The sequence below is a fragment of the Arvicanthis niloticus genome, chromosome 4, assembly GCF_011762505.2.
Source record: "Arvicanthis niloticus isolate mArvNil1 chromosome 4, mArvNil1.pat.X, whole genome shotgun sequence".
NCBI lineage: Eukaryota > Metazoa > Chordata > Mammalia > Rodentia > Muridae > Arvicanthis > Arvicanthis niloticus.
Window position 1 is genome coordinate 122,837,434 of NC_047661.1, and position 20,642 is coordinate 122,858,075.

The window sequence follows — 20,642 nt, forward strand, 5'->3', positions numbered from 1 at the left end:
CCTCTGCAAGAGGAGAGCAAGTAAGTGCTCTTAACTCGAGGCAATTTCTCTGACCTATACAATCAATTTATAAACTATGATATAATAAATATTAAAATATTTTCTATATGAGTAGAAATTGATTATAACCAATGAGCTCATAAAATAGTTGAAGAATTAAAAAAAAGAGAGATTGAAAAATAATTTAGAAGTTACAATTACACAAATCCAACAGACTAACACATTGGATTTAAAGAGCCTCAAAAGGATAAAAAGGATAGTTTATTACAGTCTCATGAGCTATCAAATTCTGAGGAAATTCATATCCTAAGTCATTCCAGCATTTACTGTACAGTGCACTTTACTGAAATTAACCTGTATCCATGAAAGGAATTGATAAGCATTTCTTGGGAAGTCCAGGTAAAGTGTTGTAAGGTATAAACACATTTGCTCTTTAAACTGCTGCACTTAGACACTGCTAAGTGTGAAAATCAAAGGCTTACAACACGCAAACCTTCGATTACTTTCAGTTTTATATAACTGCAATTGTGATAAAGATATTTCAAAGGGAAACGCAATAAATGTTCTAGGAAGACAAGTCAATGAATGTCAATAGTTCATTTATTCTGAGTCAGGACAAAAGGAATTCCTCCGTGCTGTTACTATAACTGGATGTACTTAGGTGTGCATAGAGATAGCTATGACATATTTTATCAATCAGGAATTAGTAATTAATTAATTTGAAAGTAAAAGCTGAAATCCCTAGAAACAACTCTTTAGCAGATGTTCTATGTCTATTCCTACAAAAACATCCCTGGAGAAGAAAACAACTTTGATTAAAGTATATTACATTTCATATCTGCCAGTTGATGAAAGGAGTATGCCTACTATTCTCAGGTTGAAGCAGGACGATGACAGCCAGTTAAAACCAACATGGGTTGCTACATATTGAGTTCAAAGCTAACCTAAGTCACATTACAAGACAAAATAAAACCAAAACACCTTTTCAAAGACTAAAACTACATTTGCCTAAATTAACCTTCAATCTTCTCATAAGAGTCCATGTACCTAATTTTTAAATTGTGACTTTCACATTTAGTTGTTTCTTACAACAGCACTTTGGGATACAGCACCCCTTGGTGTGTCAGGAGGAATAGCCTTCCATTTTCTGGTAAAACACGTCATGCGTGTAAACTCTACTTAATAGCTTCCAACAATCCAACAATGCCTGAAAACTCCTTACTGTTCAGAGCTCTTCTTGAGTCTAGTGAGATGGCTCAGGGAGCGAAGGCATTGTCCCTGAACCAGCTGATCTGAGTTCAATCCCATGACCCACACAGCGGAGGAAGAGAACCAATTCCTGCAAGCTGGCTTCTGGTTTCTACACTTATTTACTTCCACCACGACCCCAAACAAGTATTTTTTTAAAAATCCATTCCTTAGCACATATACAAATGAATACAGAACTGTTTTCATCACACAAAACAAATGCAGAGAACAGAAAGGACAGGACCACAGTTTCTCTTCTCTGCATTTCCTCCTATGCACCAACACACCCCTCACATGCGGAATCACAGCGCCTACTAGACTATTTTGGGGATATGAAAAGGAGAAGAGGGTGGAGAGACACTTAGTGAACTTCAGGCACTCCTTGACCATTTCTTACTCAAGATCCTTATTCAAAGAACTCGAACGTTTGTCCTAATTGTGTTTGTACGCCATGATCCTAGTGCCCAGTTTTTGTCTTTTCAAAAGAAAAGATAAAACCAGTATTTCTTAAAGTCTATTTCTTTAAAAGAAATTATGTGTTACAAAACTGTATTCTGTCAGTGCATTTAACAGTTTCAGAAAGTATATAGGTCTTGTACACTTACAGCCCATTCAGTTTAGTTCAAACATAACCTCCAATGATTAAATTCCATTATATTCATTTCAAAGCAGAAAATCAACTGTGTCCTCATTTAAAATTAAAAACACCTTTAAAGAACACAGAAGTATCTCCAAAACGGTTTAGAAGATTGCAATTTACAGAACAGGCAACCAGGCTATGGAGACTTTGTCACATAACAAGTTCAATACTGAGCCATTATTCCAGTTTTTAACAGTTCACTGAGACAGACACGAGACTCTTCATGTGTTAACTTCCTATGTAGTGAAGATAACTCAAAGTAGTGCTATCTTTTTGAGAAGTTGGGCATGATGGTACAGAGTTAGAATCATAGCACTCAGGAAGCTAGGCAGGAGGATCTACTTCCTTGAATTTGCAACTGTATTGTGAGATCTTATGTGAAAACACACAGACAGAGATAAAGACACACACACAGATAGAGACACAGACACACAGAGACACACATGCACACATCCATATATATACACACATATATATATACATACACCTGCACACATAGATATATATACACATACACACACACACACACACAGAGAGAGAGAGAGAGAGAGAGAGAGAGAGAGAGAATATTGAATGAAAACCGTTTTGTACAAAAATGTCCTTTTTCCTATCTCCCTAAAGTAGCTTTGAGGAGGTAAAAAACAATTCTGACATACTAAAACTGTAGCCTGAGCTTCTCCAGAGCCATCTACATGTATTTTTATTTTAAAAATGAGTTCTCTTACTTAACTGCTTTACAATGCATGAATATCAGCAGGCAAATGCTAGTTCTATTTAATGACCACATAAACGCAGTAGAAAAGGCTATAGCGCCAAGGGCAACGGCTGCTTCTCAGTCACACTGCAGGCTCCTTGGGAAGGGTCCAAGCTAACATGGGAATGAAGGCACCACTGCTGTTTGTGTGGACTCAGCCTTTAATCTTCTTGCCATCAAAGACACCAAATCATTTTAGCAAAACAGTAAGTCTGAACATTTTAACAGATCCTAAAGATATGTAATACGTTACACAATTTGTTTAACCTATTTTATACATGATATAAAATACAAGTATGAAAGATTTTGATGTTCATCATGTAACAAATGTAAAATTTTACATAGATTAATAATGTGCTTTTATTAGAAGGCCTTTTCTATAAGACTTGAAGTAACTTTTACATGTGCAGTAAAATAAGATGACAAACCTGATACAATGTACATAAATGTTTCTTTTCACTTTAAAAACATAAGATTAGTTATAAATAAAAGAAATTTAAAAGCAGATAATTGTTTATACTTTAGAACAAAAAAACCACGTGACATAATAGAAATTATGTAAGAATAACACTGATGTTTTGTAATTTACATTTGACCTAGGTACTCATAAAATTTAAAAAAAGAACAACACAACTCAATTTATTTTTATGAACTTTGTCACCATCTTGAAAGAAAGTCCTTATGGAAATCAAAAAACAGACAAAACTAGATTCTTTGTGTTTGATCCTAAAACTCCAAGTACTTTAGCTGCTAATTACAACATATTTAAAAAATAAACCAAACCACTTACTTGATTTGTCCCATGAGGCAGCGTGTTCAGAGACCCGAAGGCCATCCTCTTCCAGAGCTGCCCTCGGATCATGTGCAGAGCCTCTGGAGTGCCTGTGGAATAGTCGGCTGGCAAACCCCTCCAGTTTCTGGAGGGCCGTGGGCGTGCCAGTGTGCTGGCCACAGGACAGTTCCTTGTGAGCTGCCATTCGTGTGCATTTACACTTGAAAGTAACTGTAAATGTTTTCAGAAGGAGCTCAACTTCCTACCAAGAAGCTAAGAGCTATGCATGTGTTAAACTTCCTGTCTGCAGGGTTTGCAAACCACCACTGCTGCTGTTTCCTGTTAATATAAAACAGCACATTAGTGTGCCTTCCTTAGTGAAATTCCTCGTCTCTGCTAGAGATGCATGCTTTAAAACTTGCAGTATCTGCTAAGGGCTCTAGGTCTGCGTGTTCTGATATTAATATGCCTGAGAATGAGCACAGTAACAATAAAGGTTCACATATAGAGAAGGAGAAGTACTTTTGAAAATGCAGAAAACTAGTTAAACACGAATTGCAACCCCATGCAATAACCAGAGGCCAAATATTAACACGCTAGAATTAGTTTACAGGAAGTCAGTTGACATACAGACTTTATGAATCTTTATAAGCAGTTAACTTTTCATCAAAATTAGTATGAAAAGATATCAATGTATAATGTCGTAACTAAGAAACAATCTGAACTAATTTCGTAATTTTCAAAGGACTCAAAGTTGTTAATTCACTGCCTCAAGGTTAATACATATGGGAATTATAGAAACAGCATACCAGTACTGCCTATTAAATTTATTTATAGATATGTGCCTGTCTATAAATAGTACATTTCAAAACATTCTAACATTTGAAAAGAAATGATAAAAAATCAGATTTAAATTATGAAATCATATGATACCCATAAATTATAATTTTAGGCTATTAGTCATACCAAGAAACTTTCATTGAGAAAAAAGAATCCCTGTCACTTGGCTGATGAATGTTAAACTCCTAACACAGAAAACTGCTGCTTCCTTGGTCTTCTAATTTAATGATCTCTTAGAAACATCACATACAATTTAAAAAGAAGTCATGTCTAGTTTGCAAGACAAAGGTGGCATTTAAGAAGGATTTTGAGTGTTTTCCTCTCTTTTGACATCAGGTGTGTCAGAAATGTATAGTTTTTCTGTTTGGAAGTTCAAATAAAGAAAAAGAGGGGAACGACTTTTAAAAACTCTTTCTGAAATATATCTGAGTTCATATTTCCTGTTAACTATTGTAATGCAATCAATAAGAACAAACATGTTAAATGAAACAAGCAGTAGCACAGTCACACTAGGGCAGCACACATGCCGGCCCACAGGCAGGCCTGCCAGGGAAACCCTGAGCCGAGAGCTCTGCACCTGAAACCCTGCAGCGACTGCAGGGAGGAATACAACCAGGGTAGTCAGGTACGTAGCAAGACCTACATGACCAACCTTTCAACCTTAAAATGTGTATAATCTCTTAAAATCCTCAAATGTGTATAATCAGTGATTTATTAACACATGGTGATATCTTACACAGAACAGAAAGACTAGGAGCCTGCAGTGTCTAAATGTGTCTAGAGCACAGAGTGACCAGTAGGCAGAAAACAGATGAAAGCTTTCAGTTCCCTTGACTGGCTCTCCGGATGGAATTCTGCACACTGTCATGTTCAGCCAGCCACTTTGTCAGCAGAGCACTGCTACAGAACATAGGAAAGCAACTAACTGTTCATGCTTCCACGGCCCTTATCATGGCATACTAATACTGGCTGCTTATCAACTTGTGCTCCTGTTGTATTATTTGAATTTGTGAGCACATGATTATATATATATGTATATAAATATAATATATGCATATTATTACATATTATTACATATTATTATAAGATTAACAAAGCATATAAGTATTACTTTTAGCATTCCAAAGGTCTAACTAAAATCACCAAAATACTAGAAAACATTATTGTTAACAAGACTCTAATTGTAAATAAACTAGTAAACACTAAGTAATATATACAGTTAATAATAGAAGTGATAACTTTTCATAGTTTTCTACAATCAAAGTTTGTCTTCATTTTTTTCCATTCATTAAGTGCAAATGTAGATTTCCAAAAACACTCCTAAATTCATCTCTGCTGCATGGGCCTCCCCAGATAAGACTCCCATGGTAGTCCCTTACCAAACATAACTAAACATAGTAGTTCAGCTATTAAGCTTTTTAACAGACATCTAGCCAGACTTATGTTTGATGTTGCTTAAATACAAAAAGTCCCACATTCAAACAACAACACTGGGATTCATTTAACTAAAGTACATAAGATTTAAAATTATAGCAAAAAAGGTAAACTTCAAAAACTGAGTATCTTGAAAATGCTATGTTTGATAGTTTTTTGTTGTTGATAATAAAGTTTTATGGTTCCTTTTGTTCAAAAGATTTTGCAGAACATAGAATATTTAATTTTTAAAATATTTGTAGTAATGTGACCAGGAAGCTGTGGCTCTGGAGGTGCCAGAGAGAGCTGATTTTTATTTTAAAAGAACTCTGCTGGCATCTACTGCCTGAAAGAAACAACTGCAGCTCCAACTAAACTGGAATTTTAAACAAGAAACAGCAGCAGTTTTTGGAAGTAAACTTACTGATTGCCAAGAGATATGCAACACACACACAGTACACAGGCTTGCACAAATACGCATATTTAATAGCAAATATTAGCAATATATTTGCTAAGTACTTTACTATATGTAAGATCTGCACTTGTGATATTAAGACTCACCAAGTCTTTACAAATGAATAACAGCACCAGTGTTGTAAGATTCCCACCACCCACCCCAATGCTATTTGGGGATTCAACCAGGGGTCTCACACATTCTAAACAAGTCCTATACCAACTAAGATTTATTTTCAGATATTTCAAACACTGTATTTTGAGGCAGGACTTTGTTATGTTGCTCAGGCTGGCCTGGAATTTGAAATTCCCTTGTCTCAGAGTCCCTGAGCACTGGGACTGCAGATTAAGGCACCATGCTTATCTGACCACGCCCACTTCAAGAGGAGGAACCAGCCCTGGGGCTGCATGAGCTGACTCTCCAGAAGCACCTTTCAAGTCAGTTTCAGTTTTACATGGATGGGAAGGGAGGTGAAAGTGGTTGGGCATGATGGGCTGCTGGGTTTGCAACTGTGCCATGGTATACTTTCCTTCAGATGGTTGGTCACCTTGGAGCCTTTCAGTTTCATGTCCATATCTCTGTTTGCAAGCACACTGGGGCCTAGCAAAATTATGTACAGAAGTCTTAAGGTTAAGGATGACATGGAATCAGATTTAGTATGTAATGACATTGCCTTCAGGTGGAGGACAAATAACGGACACAACCATGACCTTGTTACTCAAATATGGCTTTACACAGCAAGTAAAATTCATGTAGCACAGCACAGTGACTGACATTTAAATACATAGTCTGAATAGTCTTTACTATTTACATTTAGTATTTTGTTGTTTTTACAACAACGTATATTCATTAAACTTAATTTGCACCTATTGACACTCAAGTGGCTGGATATGTGTATATCTACTTCTGGATGCTGGTCTCTTATGTTATCAACTTGTGTCAAGTCCCTTCACATGTACCATACTGACTTAGAAGCTGCAGAATTGCCAGTCAACCTAAAATCTTACAGCGTAAATCTTCTAACTCCCATCCCATTACCTTTCTACACTCTGTGTGTGTGTGTGTGTGTGTGTGTGTGTGTGTGTGTGTGTGTGTGTGTGTCTAAGTTAGAGTTTTACTGCTGTGAACAAACACCAGACCAAGGTGACTCTTATAAGGACAACATTTAATTGGGGCAAGCTTACAGGTTCAGAGGTTCAGTCCATTGTCAACAAGGGGGAAGCATGGCAGCATCCAGACAGGCATAGTACAGGAGGAGCTGACAATTCTATACCTTGTTCTGAAGGAAGAAAAGACAGGCTTCCAGGGAGCTAGGATGAAGGTCTTAAAGCCCATACCTGCCGGGCGGTGGTGGCGCACACCTTTAATCCCAGCACTTGGGAGGCAGAGGCAGGTGGATTTCTGAGTTCAAGGCCAGCCTGGTCTACAGAGTGAGTTCCAGGACAGCCAGGGCTACACAGAGAAACCCTGTCTCGAGAAAAAAAAAAAAAAAAAAAAAGCCCATACCCACAGTGACACACCTACTCCAACAAGGCCACACCTTCTAATAGTGTCAACCCCTGGGCCAAGAATATTCATACCATCAGATTCCACTCCATAGTCCCCATTGGCTTCTTCAAACACATGAGTCTATGGGGGCCATACTGAGGCATAGTATAATAAAATAATACATGTAGTCCAACTTCCAAAGTCCCCATAGTCTATAGGAGTCTGAAAAATGTTAAAAGTCCAATGTTCAAAGTTTCTTCTGAGATTTACCCAATCACTTAACTGTAATCCCCATGGCAAGACAGAAAATCTACTGGGCAAACTCCAAACTCTGCATCTCCAAGTTTGATGGCCAAGTAGTCTTCAGATCTCCAACTCCTTTTTCATCTTTGTTGATTGCAACAAACTTCTTTCTTGTGAGCTGGTTCCACTCCCTGTTAGCAGCTTTCCTCAGCAGATATCCCATGACTCTGGCATCTTGAACATCTTGGGGTCTCCAAGTCAATTTCAACTTCACAGCTTCTTGTTCTAACGTCTAGGATCCAAATATGATCTCCTGGGATCCTCCAAAGGGCTTGGGTCTGTCAAGACTTCTCCAGCTCTGTCCTCCCTCTGTAGCACTCTAGGCTCTGGTTAACTCCACTCCACTGCTGCTGTTGTTCTTGGTGGTCATCCTATAGTACTGTCATCTCCAATATGCTGGGGTCTTCTGATGCAGCTAGGCCTCACCAATAGCCTCTCATAGACTCTTTTCATGGTGGCAAAACTCATCTTCTTTGCATGACTCCTTCAGGCCTTGGCCATCAACTGCAACTGAGGCTGCACCTTCACCAGTGACCTTCCATGGCTTCTCACATCTGGATCAAAAACTTGTGTCCTCTCTTGTTGAATGATACGCTGAAAGTCATAGGCATTCAATATAACAAGGGAGGTAAAGGAATGGCATAAGTCTTAGGGAAACACTGTTCAAAATGATTAAACCTACATATAAAATTCCAAAAAATGTACAAAAACAAGGGAAGGACTAGTAAGTTAGCATTTTAGCATGATGGTGATGCTTTGTATATGCTTGGCCCAAGGAATGGCACTATTAGGAATAGTGCCATTTGTTGGCACTATTAGCAATAGTGCCACTTGTTGGAGTAGGTGTGTCACTGTGGATGTGGGCTTTAAGACCCTCATCCTAGCTGCCTGGAAGCCAGTTTTCTAGGAGCCTTCAGATTAAGATGTAGAACTCTCAATTCCTCCTGCACCATGCCTGCCTGGATTCTTCGGTGCTCCCCTGCCCCATGCCCATGATAATAATGAACTGAACCTCTGAACCTGGAAACCAGCCCCAATTAAATGTCCTTAGTAGAGTTGCCTTGATCATGGTGTCTGTTCACAGCAGTAAAACCATAACTAAGACAGGAGTTGGTACCAGGGACTGGGGCACTGCTGTGATAGGCCTGACCATGCTTTTGTTTGGAAGAATGTGGATTTTGGGACTTTGGGTTTAGAAAGCAATAGAATGCTTTAAATGGGGCTTAATTGGCTATTCTAGGAGGAATATGGAAGACTTTGTTGCTGAGAGTGATTTAAACTATGGAAGCCTGGTTCTAGAGGATATGGAGGAATTTTAATATGTGGTCTAGAGACTGATTTTGTGATATTTTGGTGAAGAATGTGGCTGCTTTTTGCCCTTGTCTGAAGAGACTACCTGAGGCTAAGGGAAAGAGATTTATATTAATTGCATTGACAAAGGAAGTCTCAAAAAAAACCCAACAGAGACTTTGTTTTATTGTTAAATCTCATGAAGAGTGTTTTGAACAAGCGTAGCAAGCTTAGAAAGGAAAACCATAAATGTATGGTTCAAGTAATAATGAAAGGGCACCAGGAAATGAAATGCAGCTAAATCCTGTATTGAAGTGATAAAGAAATAAAGGAAGTGATGATCTTAGGGTAAGAGTGTTTGCAGGTGAACAAGAAATAGTTTGGATTTTTAATCTGGAATGAACTACAATCCAGAAATGGAAAGCACACTTGTGATCCAGATCTTGTGATCCAGATCTTGAAGCTAGAGACACAGGTTTTTGATCTGGATCTTTAGGAACAGTGGCCCAGGCATGGTGGTACTTTCAATTCCAGAAGTCAAAGTCAAGCAGATCTCTAAGTTCAAGGCCTACCGGGGACAGAGGAAGTTTTAGATGATGAAAAGCTTAAGTCCAGGCCTTTAATCCCAGCATTCCAGAGACAGAGCCATGTAGATTTCTGAGTTCAAGATTAATCTACAGAGCAAGTTCCAAGACAGCCAACCTTAGGCATTGATCTCTCTGTTGGAAAACAGAAAACTGGTAATAGAATAAGGGAGGGGGCAGGCATGTACCATACCCAGCAAGCAGCAGAACTCAGAAGCTTTGGCTATGGGGCTTTGGCTTTAGAGTCAAGAGACTGGGACAACTGATGCTGGTTAGCTGGAGCTAAGAAATTAGCGGTGATTAAGAAGAGACCAGCATCACGGAGGTGAAATCTTCTGTTAAAGTTTTTCTGAGAGCACAAAGAAGCTGTGTTCCAGAAATAGCCATGGTTGTACCTTGTGCTGCAGCTGGACTTGGTAATGTGTAAGAATCACCAGGTGGTGCTGGTTTTGAATGTATGGGACATGAAGATGAGCTGAGACTTGGCACTGTGAGAAGCCATGGAAGGCCACTGGTGAAGGTGCAGCCTCAGTTGCAGTTGATGGCCAAGGCCTGAAGGAGTCATGCAAAGAAGGTGAGTTTTGCCACCACGAAAAGAGTCTATGAGAGGCTATTGGTGAGGCCTAGCTGCATCAGAAGACCCCAGCATATTGGAGATGACAGTACTATAGGATGACCACCAAGAACAACAGCAGCAGTGGAGTGGAGTTAACCAGAGCCTAGAGTGCTACAGAGGGAGGACAGAGCTGGAGAAGTCTTGACAGACCCAAGCCCTTTGGAGGATCCCAGGAGATCATATTTGGATCCTAGACGTTAGAACAAGAAGCTGTGAAGTTGAAATTGACTTGGAGACCCCAAGATGTTCAAGATGCCAGAGTCATGGGATATCTGCTGAGGAAAGCTGCTAACAGGGAGTGGAACCAGCTCACAAGAAAGAAGTTTGTTGCAATCAACAAAGATGAAAATACCTAGAAGATACTCCAACATATAACAAGGACACATGCTGCACTATGTTCACAGCAGCCTTAATTTGAGAAATTCTTAGGTAAATGGATGGAACTAGAAAATATCATCCTGAGTGAGGTAGCCCAATCACAAAAGAACACTCATGGTATGTACTCATTGATAATTGGATATCCAAGATAAAACTCACAGACCACATGAAGCTCATGAATAAGGAAGACCAAAGTGTGGGTGCTTTGGCCCTTCTTGGAAGGGGTAACAAAATACACATGGGAGCAAACGTGAAGACAAAGAGTGGGACAGAAACTGAAGGAGGGGCTGTCGGGAGACTGCTCCACCTGGGTATCCATCCCATGTGCAGTCACCAAAGGCAGACACTGATGTGGATGCCAGGAAGTGCATGCTGACAGGAGCCTGATATAGCTGTCTCCTTAGAGGTCTGCCAGAGCCTGAAATATACAGAGGCAGAAGCTCACAACTAACCATTGAGATGATCATGGTGTTCCCAATGGAGGAGTGAGAGAGAAGACTGAAAGAGCTGAAAGGGTTTGAGGCCCCATGAGGAGAGCAACAATATCAACTAACCAGAGCTCCTAGGGCCTAAACCACCAGCCTGGGAGCACATTGGGAAGGGCCCATGGCTCCACCTGTATACGTAGGGGAGGATGACAGTGTCAGGCATAGATGGGTGAGGAAGTCCTTGGTCCAGTGAAGGCTGGACACCCCAGTGCAGGGGGAATCGTGGGTGGAGAGGTGAGAGTGGGAGGGTGGGTGGGGGCATATCCTCATAGAAGCAGGAGGAAGGAGGATGGGCTGGGGGGGTCCTGGGGGGGAGAGGGGATTACATCTGAAACATAAATAAAATATCCAATTTTTTTAAAAGAGTATTTTAAAATCTAAAAAAAAGAAAAGAAAAAGGAGTTAGAGATCCGAAGACCACTTTTGCCATCAAACTTGGAGATGCAGAGTTTGGAGTTTGCCCAGTAGATTTTCTGTCTTACCTTGGGGATTGCAGTTAAGTGACTGGATCAATCTCAGAAGAGACTTTGAACTTTGAACTGTAAGCCAGACAAACACATACCCTTTAAAGTATATATACACACTTTATATTAGTTCTGTTTCTCCAGCGAAGTCTAATGTAATAGTGTTGCTTATTAACTTCTATAGCTTAGATTTTGCCTATTTGCTTTCTGTTTTACTTTAAAATTAACTGGCATCTCCAACGTTAGGTTTCAGTGTGGCATTTCAAACAAGCTTTGTCTTTGCTAACTCTCCTGTCTTCCTCTACACCCTGACCCTATCTGGAACATTTGCTCCCTCATCTCTGCTGTGCTTTCATGACATACCTGTTCTTCCTCACGCTCTCCACATCTCTCCAGCTCCTGTTCCTCCTAGTCCCACAGCCTATGCCCACACTCACCCCCACTTACAAACATGCACAGACATTATAACTTAAGATCCTTATGAGAAAGAACAAACACATCACTTGATGTGGGTTTATAGCTGCATATAGTTTTTTTTACATATCTCATTGTTTTGGAGCCAAAGTAAATTCCAGTGTGCATTTATTCTCCTAAGGACCACTTTATCTAGTCCCTGTCTTGTTTCTTATACATTTTTTAATTATTCTTTCTAGTTTTTTTTGAAGAATGCCATCTGGAACTTTGATGGGAATTGCGTAGCATCAATTAGTACCTACCTCAAAAACATGACAAGAGGTTTGTTTGTTACTTAGGTAATTCTACATTTGTCAAAACGGGTTTAAGTGTAATGATATTTATATGGTTAATTCTCCCCCAGTTCTCCTGATTTTAAACAATCTTCAATATTGTTTCAATGAACAAGATAAATATTCAATGAACAAGAAAAAAAGCAGATTGCTGGATGTTGTATAGACCAGTTATATTTAATGTAATTGTTGGCAAAACTGGATTTAGGTCTACAACTTCTTTTCAGTTGTTCTCCTTATGTTTTAATGAATAGACTTGACATGCTAGATTCCCTGCCTTTGAGAATGCACTAGTTTCACTCGTCTCGATACACAACTACAACAGTGAGATCACATGCCCAAGAAGATGATGAGAGAGCCTTCATTGCCTTCATAATTTTTCCCATGCTTCTTTACTATTTCTCCCTCCTGCCATTCAAAATCCCCAGGCAAGCAGTGCTTTTGACAATGCAGATTATTTGCATTTTATAGACTTTTACATATCAGAATGTCTTTCATTAAACTAAGATTTTATTGTCCAACAGGTTGAGATATACAATGTTGCATAAATCTTATGACATCTTGTTTAATGTGGTGGCTTTTTATAATTAGTCAATCAATACTGACACACTAAGGTTAACCAGTTCACTGGTTTCACAGAATATCTTTTTCTACTCCAAGATTCCACCCAGGATGCCACTCTCCATTTAGTACCCATGCCTCTTTATGCTTCTCTTGGCTAAATCTAGGAAAATCTCTAGATTTTCCTCCTTTTCCGTCCCCTCACAAATTCAGGAAGCACTGGTTACTTACACTGTAAAAAATCCCTCAGCTAGAACTGGTGTCCTCAATCATCCCTTCAGTCACTTTGACCATTTCATGTACCTAATACTGAGCGTTAGAATCCTGTCATGCCGGACTCCCATACTACATTCTGGGAAAGGAAGTCACTACGCACAACACACTTAAGGAGCTATACTCGGCCTCTCTGAGGGCCAAGTGCAATTGTTCTCTATGGGTAGTGGGGACCTTTGTCCCGATTAAGGTACGAAGTCATCAGCTCATGTATTTATACTCTGGGCTCTAATTCGACACCATATTATTTATTCACACTCTGGCCACCGGAAGTTTTTCTGATTGCCTGTGTCCCAGTGATGTGCTTCACCTTGTACATGCATGCTCAAGCATGCACATGTCTAAACACATCCTCACTTTCTCTAGCAACCTGGTGCCCCACACTCATTTTGCATATTCCCTGCCCATATCTTAGATTCAGCACTTTCTCCAAGGCCTATGCTTCCCTTTTATTGAACAACAATATCTGAAATCAAGATCAGAAAAACAAACTGCATGGTATTGGTACAGAGACAGACAGGTCCACCAATGGAATAAAATTGAAGACCCAGAAATAAGCCCACAGATTTAATCTTCAACAAAGAAGCCAAAAACATATAATGAAAAAAAGAAAGCATCTTATATAAATGGTTTTGCTCTAACTGGTAGTCTCTACATAGAAAAATGAAAATAGATCAATATTTGTTACCTTACACAGAGCTCAAGTCCAAGAGGATCAAGGACCTAAACATAAAACCAGATACACTGAAACTAATAGAAGAGAAAGTGGGAAAACCCCTAAACTCACTGGCTCAGGGGGAAATTTCCTAAACAGAATTCCAATGGCTCATGCTCTAAGATCAAGAACTGAAAAATGGGAGCTCATGAAACTGCAAAGCAAAAGACACAGTCAATAGGACAAATTAGCAACCTACAGATTGGGGAAAAAAAACTTTACCAACCCCATATCCAATAAAGGGCTAATATTCAAAATACATAAAGAACTCAAGAAGCTAACCTCCAAAAACCCAAAGAACCCAATTTAAAAAAAAGAATGCTAAACAGAATTCTCAACTAAAGAATTCAAATGGCCAAGAAGCACCTAAAGAAAGTTCAGCATCCTTAGTCATCAGAGAACTGCAAATCAAAACAACCCTGAGATTCCACCTCATACCAGTCAGAATGCCTAAGATCAAAAGCTCAGGCAACAGTAGATGCTGCAGAGGATGTGGAGAAAGAGGAACACTTCTCCATTGCTGATGGAATTACAAACACTCTGGAAATCAATCTGGCATTTTCTCAGAAAAGTGGAAATAGTTCTACTTGAAGACCCTGCTATACCACAACTGGGCATATATCCAAAAGAAGCTCCAACATATAACAAGGACACATGCTCCCTTATGTTCACAGCAGCCTTATTTGTAGCAGCCAGAAGCTGGAAACAACACAGATGTCCCTCAAAAGAAGAATGAATATAGAAAATGTGGTACATTTACACAATGGAATACTATTAAAAAATGATGACTTCAAAAATTTTGCAGGAAAATAAGACTGAACTAGAAAATGTCATCCTGAGTGAGGTAACCCAGACCCAAGAGGACATACATGGTATGTACTCACTGACAAGTAGATATTATTAGCCCAAGAGCTCAGAATACACACCATTCAACTCAGACACCATATGAAGCTTAAGAAGAAAGGCCAAAGTATGGATGCTTCAATCCAACTTAGAAGGGGGAACAAAATAATCACTGGAGGTGTTCTTTCTGGAGACTGAAGTCATAGACTCAAACTTGATAGACTGAACTATCTGCTCAGCCCCTATAGGGCATTCATTGGTCCTCAGTATAGCAAATATGTCTGGCTACTTTAGGACACTGCATTCCACTATCTTCAGTGTATCTATTTTAAATGAGCAAACAGTATTTTCAGAAGTCAGTCTCTGTCTCTCTGTCTCTCTGTCTCTCTCTCTGTCTCTCTCTCTCTCTCTCTCTCTCTCTCTCTCTCTCTCTCTCTCTCTCTCTCTCTCTCTTGCTTTCTCCTTCCCTCCCTCCATCCATCTATCTAGTCCACCTACTTGCTAGGTATATACTCCAATCACAAAGCTAAGCCCCCAACTTTCTTTCCATAAATGTTTTTAGTAACTTGGAAATACTTTGGAAATGTGAAAATATATCAAGGTGCCACAAAATCAGGGATAAAAAGCACTAAGATTTTCTGATTTTATTCTAATTTTATTTTAAAGTTCCAAGAAGAAATTACTACATACATTAGTTTCTACATTAGAATTTTGTACTGCTTTATCAATTTTCATTTCTATATTACTTTCCAAGTTATTTCTATTGGTACTGTGGTAAACAGATAATAAATTTGACAGTTTTAATATCAGGTAACATTTGAAGGAACTTGAGAATTGTGGAAATGTAGTTCTAAGCACATGTCATATAATAAATAGCCCCATGTTAGCCACACACACCACCATGTATTCTCTTCCCATAACATTTAGCACATCTTACAACTAAGAAACAGATGTCAGTCTGAGGCTTTGAGGCTTACAGTGAGAGTGAGATCACAGCTTAAGTGACTGATATCTGAAGTACCCCAGCTTCAAATAGAATCTGCTACCATGATATGAATAATTAGATGACATTCAAGTGCATAGTAATATAAGAAATGGAGTCCACCAGAAGGTGGCAGAATGGGGCTGTGTAGAATTGAAATTCAAAAACTACAAAATTCTTTTGTCATTTCTATAGACTTGGGATAACAGATGAAAAATACAAATTTAGACCCTTATACGAAGATGAGCTAGGAATACACAAGAACATTATTTCACATACACAAATCAGGTTATAAAATCCCCCAAAAGACCATCCTATCAGAAGACTAATCTCCATTTTCCTGCTCCCAGAAGCCTATTTATACAACACTAAGAAAAAAAGGATGGCTCTACCCATCCTTTGTATCATTCTAATACTGCATTTGAAGCTGCTAACAATTCCATGGAGAATTACTACAGATGTTATACAATTTAACGTATTTTATATTTGGTAAGGTTGGTAGCAGTTATCACTAACAACAAGGTGAAACTCTTTATAAAAGTTCATAATACTATTAAGAAAAGTTGTTTCTATATTAAGAGGGTGTAATAAGGTTTACTACATTTTTTTTTCAAATATCACTTGACTGTTTACAACAGATTTGTTCATCTTTGCTTTCCTGATTCCTACTACAGAGCCTAGAACACATAAATGCTAGAAGTTTTTGTTCAACTGAGTACAAAATCAAGGTGAAAACTCAGAATGAAACCATTAAGCAGATACCTAAGACACTAGGATGTAGTTCATGTTACTTTTTCATCTGAAAACAAAACAAAACAAAGCAGTTGCTAACAGCTCTCAGTCAGGGAAGGAACCACATACAGACAAACTGGTTGATTTTACAACTACATCTGCCAATAGCAGCAATTCACTTAAGCTGACCAGAATGAAGGGTCCAGGAGGGAACAGCTGATGGTGGCAGGCTATGAGGTAGTTCTGCAGTAGTATTCAGTGGAGGCAAGTGCTTCACCAAGTCTTACATGAGGGTTCCACAGAGTAGTGGTGGCTTCCAGAGCCACGAGCCAGGGCTTGTTTTTAGGGGGTTCACAGAATCAATCAGAGTTAGGCACTGCATAAAGGACAAAGCACCCTTTGCCTAAAGAGCTGGGAGGGAGCTCCCCGTGGCAGTCACAGGAGTGTGTGTCATGAGGAGTACAAAAGGTGAGGAGGGTCGCCAGAGGAAAGGCTGCCTCTGGAAAGAACAGAGAAATACGGTGCAGAGCAGACTGGTACATATGAAATTTCAGGACTCCTCCAATGCCTTGGGAGAGTCCAGCACTGTATCAAAGGGAACAGGATTTTAAAGAGTTTTCAGATACTATACAATACTTTAAGTAAACAGATGACAACTGCTGTCACTGTTAACTGTACTTCCTCTCCTTCACACTGCGCATTTTCTCAGGTGCAGGGGAATGGCTAAGGCATTCTGGAGGGGAACCAAGATGCCAAGAGGTCTTTTGAACTCTAACTAAGAAGAAGCTTGGAACTGCCCATGAAAATATTACATTACCAAGGTCTAATCTGAATGCATATGAATATAATTTACATGTCAAAGCATTCAAATAAAAGTTAGATTAAAAACACAATGAAATGTCAGATTATTAAAGATGAGACATAGATCAATAAACCACCAATATTCTTACACAGAAAAACAAATCATACAAAGTTTGCAGATCATTTCAAAGCATCAAGTAGAGAAAATTTCCCAACAGAACACTCACTTAGTTACATAATCAATATAAGAAAAATAATATGAACAATGGAGGCAGGAGAATAGACTCCCTCCTGAACTACATGAGAGCTGTTGGAAAAATAAGGAGCAGACAAGAGGCTCAGCAAGTGCCAGCTCCTGCTGTCCATGTTCTGACATCTTAAAGCTCACACATGAAAGAGACTCATGTGTGACTAGCAAACAGTGCTATTTCTTCCACTGTAAAACGTATTTGGGAACTGCAGACCTCACTACTCTATTTCACTAGTTATGATTATAAATTCTAAGAATTATCATTCCTTCATGTACTGCAAGAGAAAAGCCTAGACAGTTAACTATGGTATGCTTTATTAATTACAATTTTATAGTTATTTATGAAGAGAACTCCTTAGATTTCAATTTAACTTATATTGCTTTGAACACATATAAAATTAAAAAACATTAAAAAATGCTAACAAATTCCTCAAACCCATTTACATTCAGATACTAATTTCTGAACCAATCTGTGACTCAGTCATTACTGAGTTTTCAAATCATTATTTATTTTCTTTTACAATATAAAAATAATATTGATATTTAATGCTGAGTTATTTCTTGCATGGCTTTATCATTTCCCACATTTTCTTCCAATCTGTGGCTATTGATTTCAGGATTTGCGTACATAACAATGACAAGTCTGTCATAGCTGTCTAGTTGACCATAACTATAAAACCATAAAGTTTAGAGAACAGTCTAATATCAAATATCCAATGTTAAAAAATCAAGCATGTTAGAGTCACTGGAATATAGCTCCATATTTTATTCACTGAAAAGACGTCTGCTTTCTGCCCTGAAATTCTGTTTTATAAAGCTCAGACCTTGGAAGAGATGATTTCTATCATTATAATAAATTTCTTGACACAAAGTTGAGAGTGCCACCTGGGTATTCTGGATACCTCATTTCACTGAAATAATAGGCAAGAGAGGAATGTCTATCTTTGGGTGATTTGTCAATGAGGCATCGTTTCCTGCCATAAGATGGAGATGTGGAGCATGTTGGAGGTCCATGCAATCTTGTGTGTATCATCTGGTAATTTCAATACTGACAACAAAAACAGATAGATGACTTCAGCAACCCAATACAATGATTCTTGATTTACAAAGGTTTAAATTATAAGGGTCCAAAAATAACACACTCAGTAGAAACTGATATTTTAAGTTTTGAATTTCCATCTTTTCCCAGGCTGGCAATATGATTTAAGATACTTCTTGAGATGCTAGGCGGTGTCAGTGAGGTGCAGCTCCTAACCAACCTTATGATACTCTTATATGCTGTACTGTTAAGTGATCATGGTGCTCAACACATTCTTAATTAAAATATTTTAAGCTTAAGAAGGATTTATTAGGAAGTACTACTGAACTCTCAGTGGTGTAAGAGTAACTGTCTGAACTACTACCATGAAAAAGCACCCTGTCTATCTTTTACACTGTTGGTAGAAACATGGGATCAATGATAAAGTTATAAATAGCAATTCCTAACAAGATGACTGACTATACTAGATACCTAGAAGTAGCACCTCCTGAGTTTTATGTGTGCATGCATATTTGTGTGGAGTGGAAATTCAAAGTTTCTTTAACAACTCAGTTGTATCACGTGACATTTTTCTGGAAGCTGTCTTGTAAGAGGGCATGTTAAGTTTTGCTGAAAACAGACACTTGAGAGGGCGCATGGTGTTTACAAAGAATATAAATGGAACACACAAACAGTGAGCGGATGCTCTTGCATTGCTATGCTGTGTAATGCTTTGCTGGTCTTAGCTGGTCTTTGTTGGTCTTCACTTCGCAGAAACGTGCCAAAGAACTTCTTGTGGTATTCTGGCCACTTGTGATTAGGGGGAGCCTTGCTGTTTCTGCTGAATCCTGCTACCATTCCTGACTCCTGGTTGGTGTTTGCTGTAGAACTGGCCTGCTGGGATCCTGACAATGAAGAGTGAAACTGCTCTAAGGAACTAGTTCTGAACAGGTCCACAACATCCCTTTCCCATTTAACCTTCTTTTCCCCCTACTTCTGGTTGGTGGGTTAGAAGGAAAGTTGAAATGTTTAAGAACCCTAAATAAAGTAGGTTTTGAAAAAAATCTAAGCCTACATTTGTGTGTTTATATAAACATCAAGGTTTTTTTCTGCTTCCCTCAATAATTTTATGTAAGGTATGATTACGGAAGTTAACAATAGTTAGCATCAGAACTGCAAGAAATCAAGGTGAGTATCACGAAGAAATGACTGGAGCAAATACCCAGAGACTGACAGAGGGGCTGATGGTATCTGGGTGTCTCTTTGGTTCAAAGCTGTATTTTCATGTATATGAATGATGGCAGCATTATCTGAGATGGAGCATATAGCGAATGTCCTTGCTGGGGACCAGCAGTAGAACGGTATAAACAGGTAAAGAATAGAGCCTTGAAGGCACAAGGGAGCTCACCCCACATTCTTCCTGTCTGTGACAGTAGAAGAGGAAAGCTCTAAACCACACTTTGTGGACTCTCTATTGATGAGTTCTGACATATAAACCAAGCCCCCTACTATGAGTGCTTCTATGCTGTCTGCAGCACTTCTGTGGCAGGCAGCAGTGTTCAGTTACTTCAGCTCCACCTTCAGAGTAACAGAAAAGGTTACATTAGTATTCTAAGACAGAGTTGACAGAGGTAGAGACAAAGAAAGACATAAGGATAATTACAGTATTTAAGATACTATTATGCCTAAAGTCCATCTTACTACTTTTGTTTTCAAATTACTTTAAAAAATATTTTCTCTCTGGTTTCGATTTTTTTTTTTTTTTTTAAGACCACATCTTATTATGTAACCTAACTGGCCTTGACCCTGTGGTCCACTCATCTCTGCTCTCTGCAGTTACAGTGTCATAGGTGGTTCCCAGCATAGGCTCCCTCCCTTTCTGTTTAGTTCTTTGAGTTAAGTTTCTACATCTTGGAATGAAAAACAAAGAAAGAAACAAACAAAAGCCCCAACTCCAAAATACTCAAAAACCAAGAATAATTTATATTA

General features: G+C 38.8%; 1 protein-coding gene across 2 annotated transcripts in view; it reads right to left on the bottom strand.

The window, feature by feature from the left end:
• Prkacb (protein kinase cAMP-activated catalytic subunit beta) overlaps positions 1-20,642 on the bottom strand; it is an 88,545-nt gene that overhangs the window by 53,099 nt on the left and 14,804 nt on the right. The window contains exon 1 of one of the 2 annotated variants that reach the window (XM_034499574.2): positions 3,433-3,701. The exons of the other annotated variant lie outside the window; for it this stretch is intronic. Within the exon in view, the coding sequence (XP_034355465.1) occupies positions 3,433-3,619 (187 nt within the window). The 5' untranslated portion in view covers positions 3,620-3,701. Of the gene's footprint in view, positions 1-3,432; positions 3,702-20,642 lie in introns of those variants that run through there. 2 annotated transcript variants of the gene reach the window in all.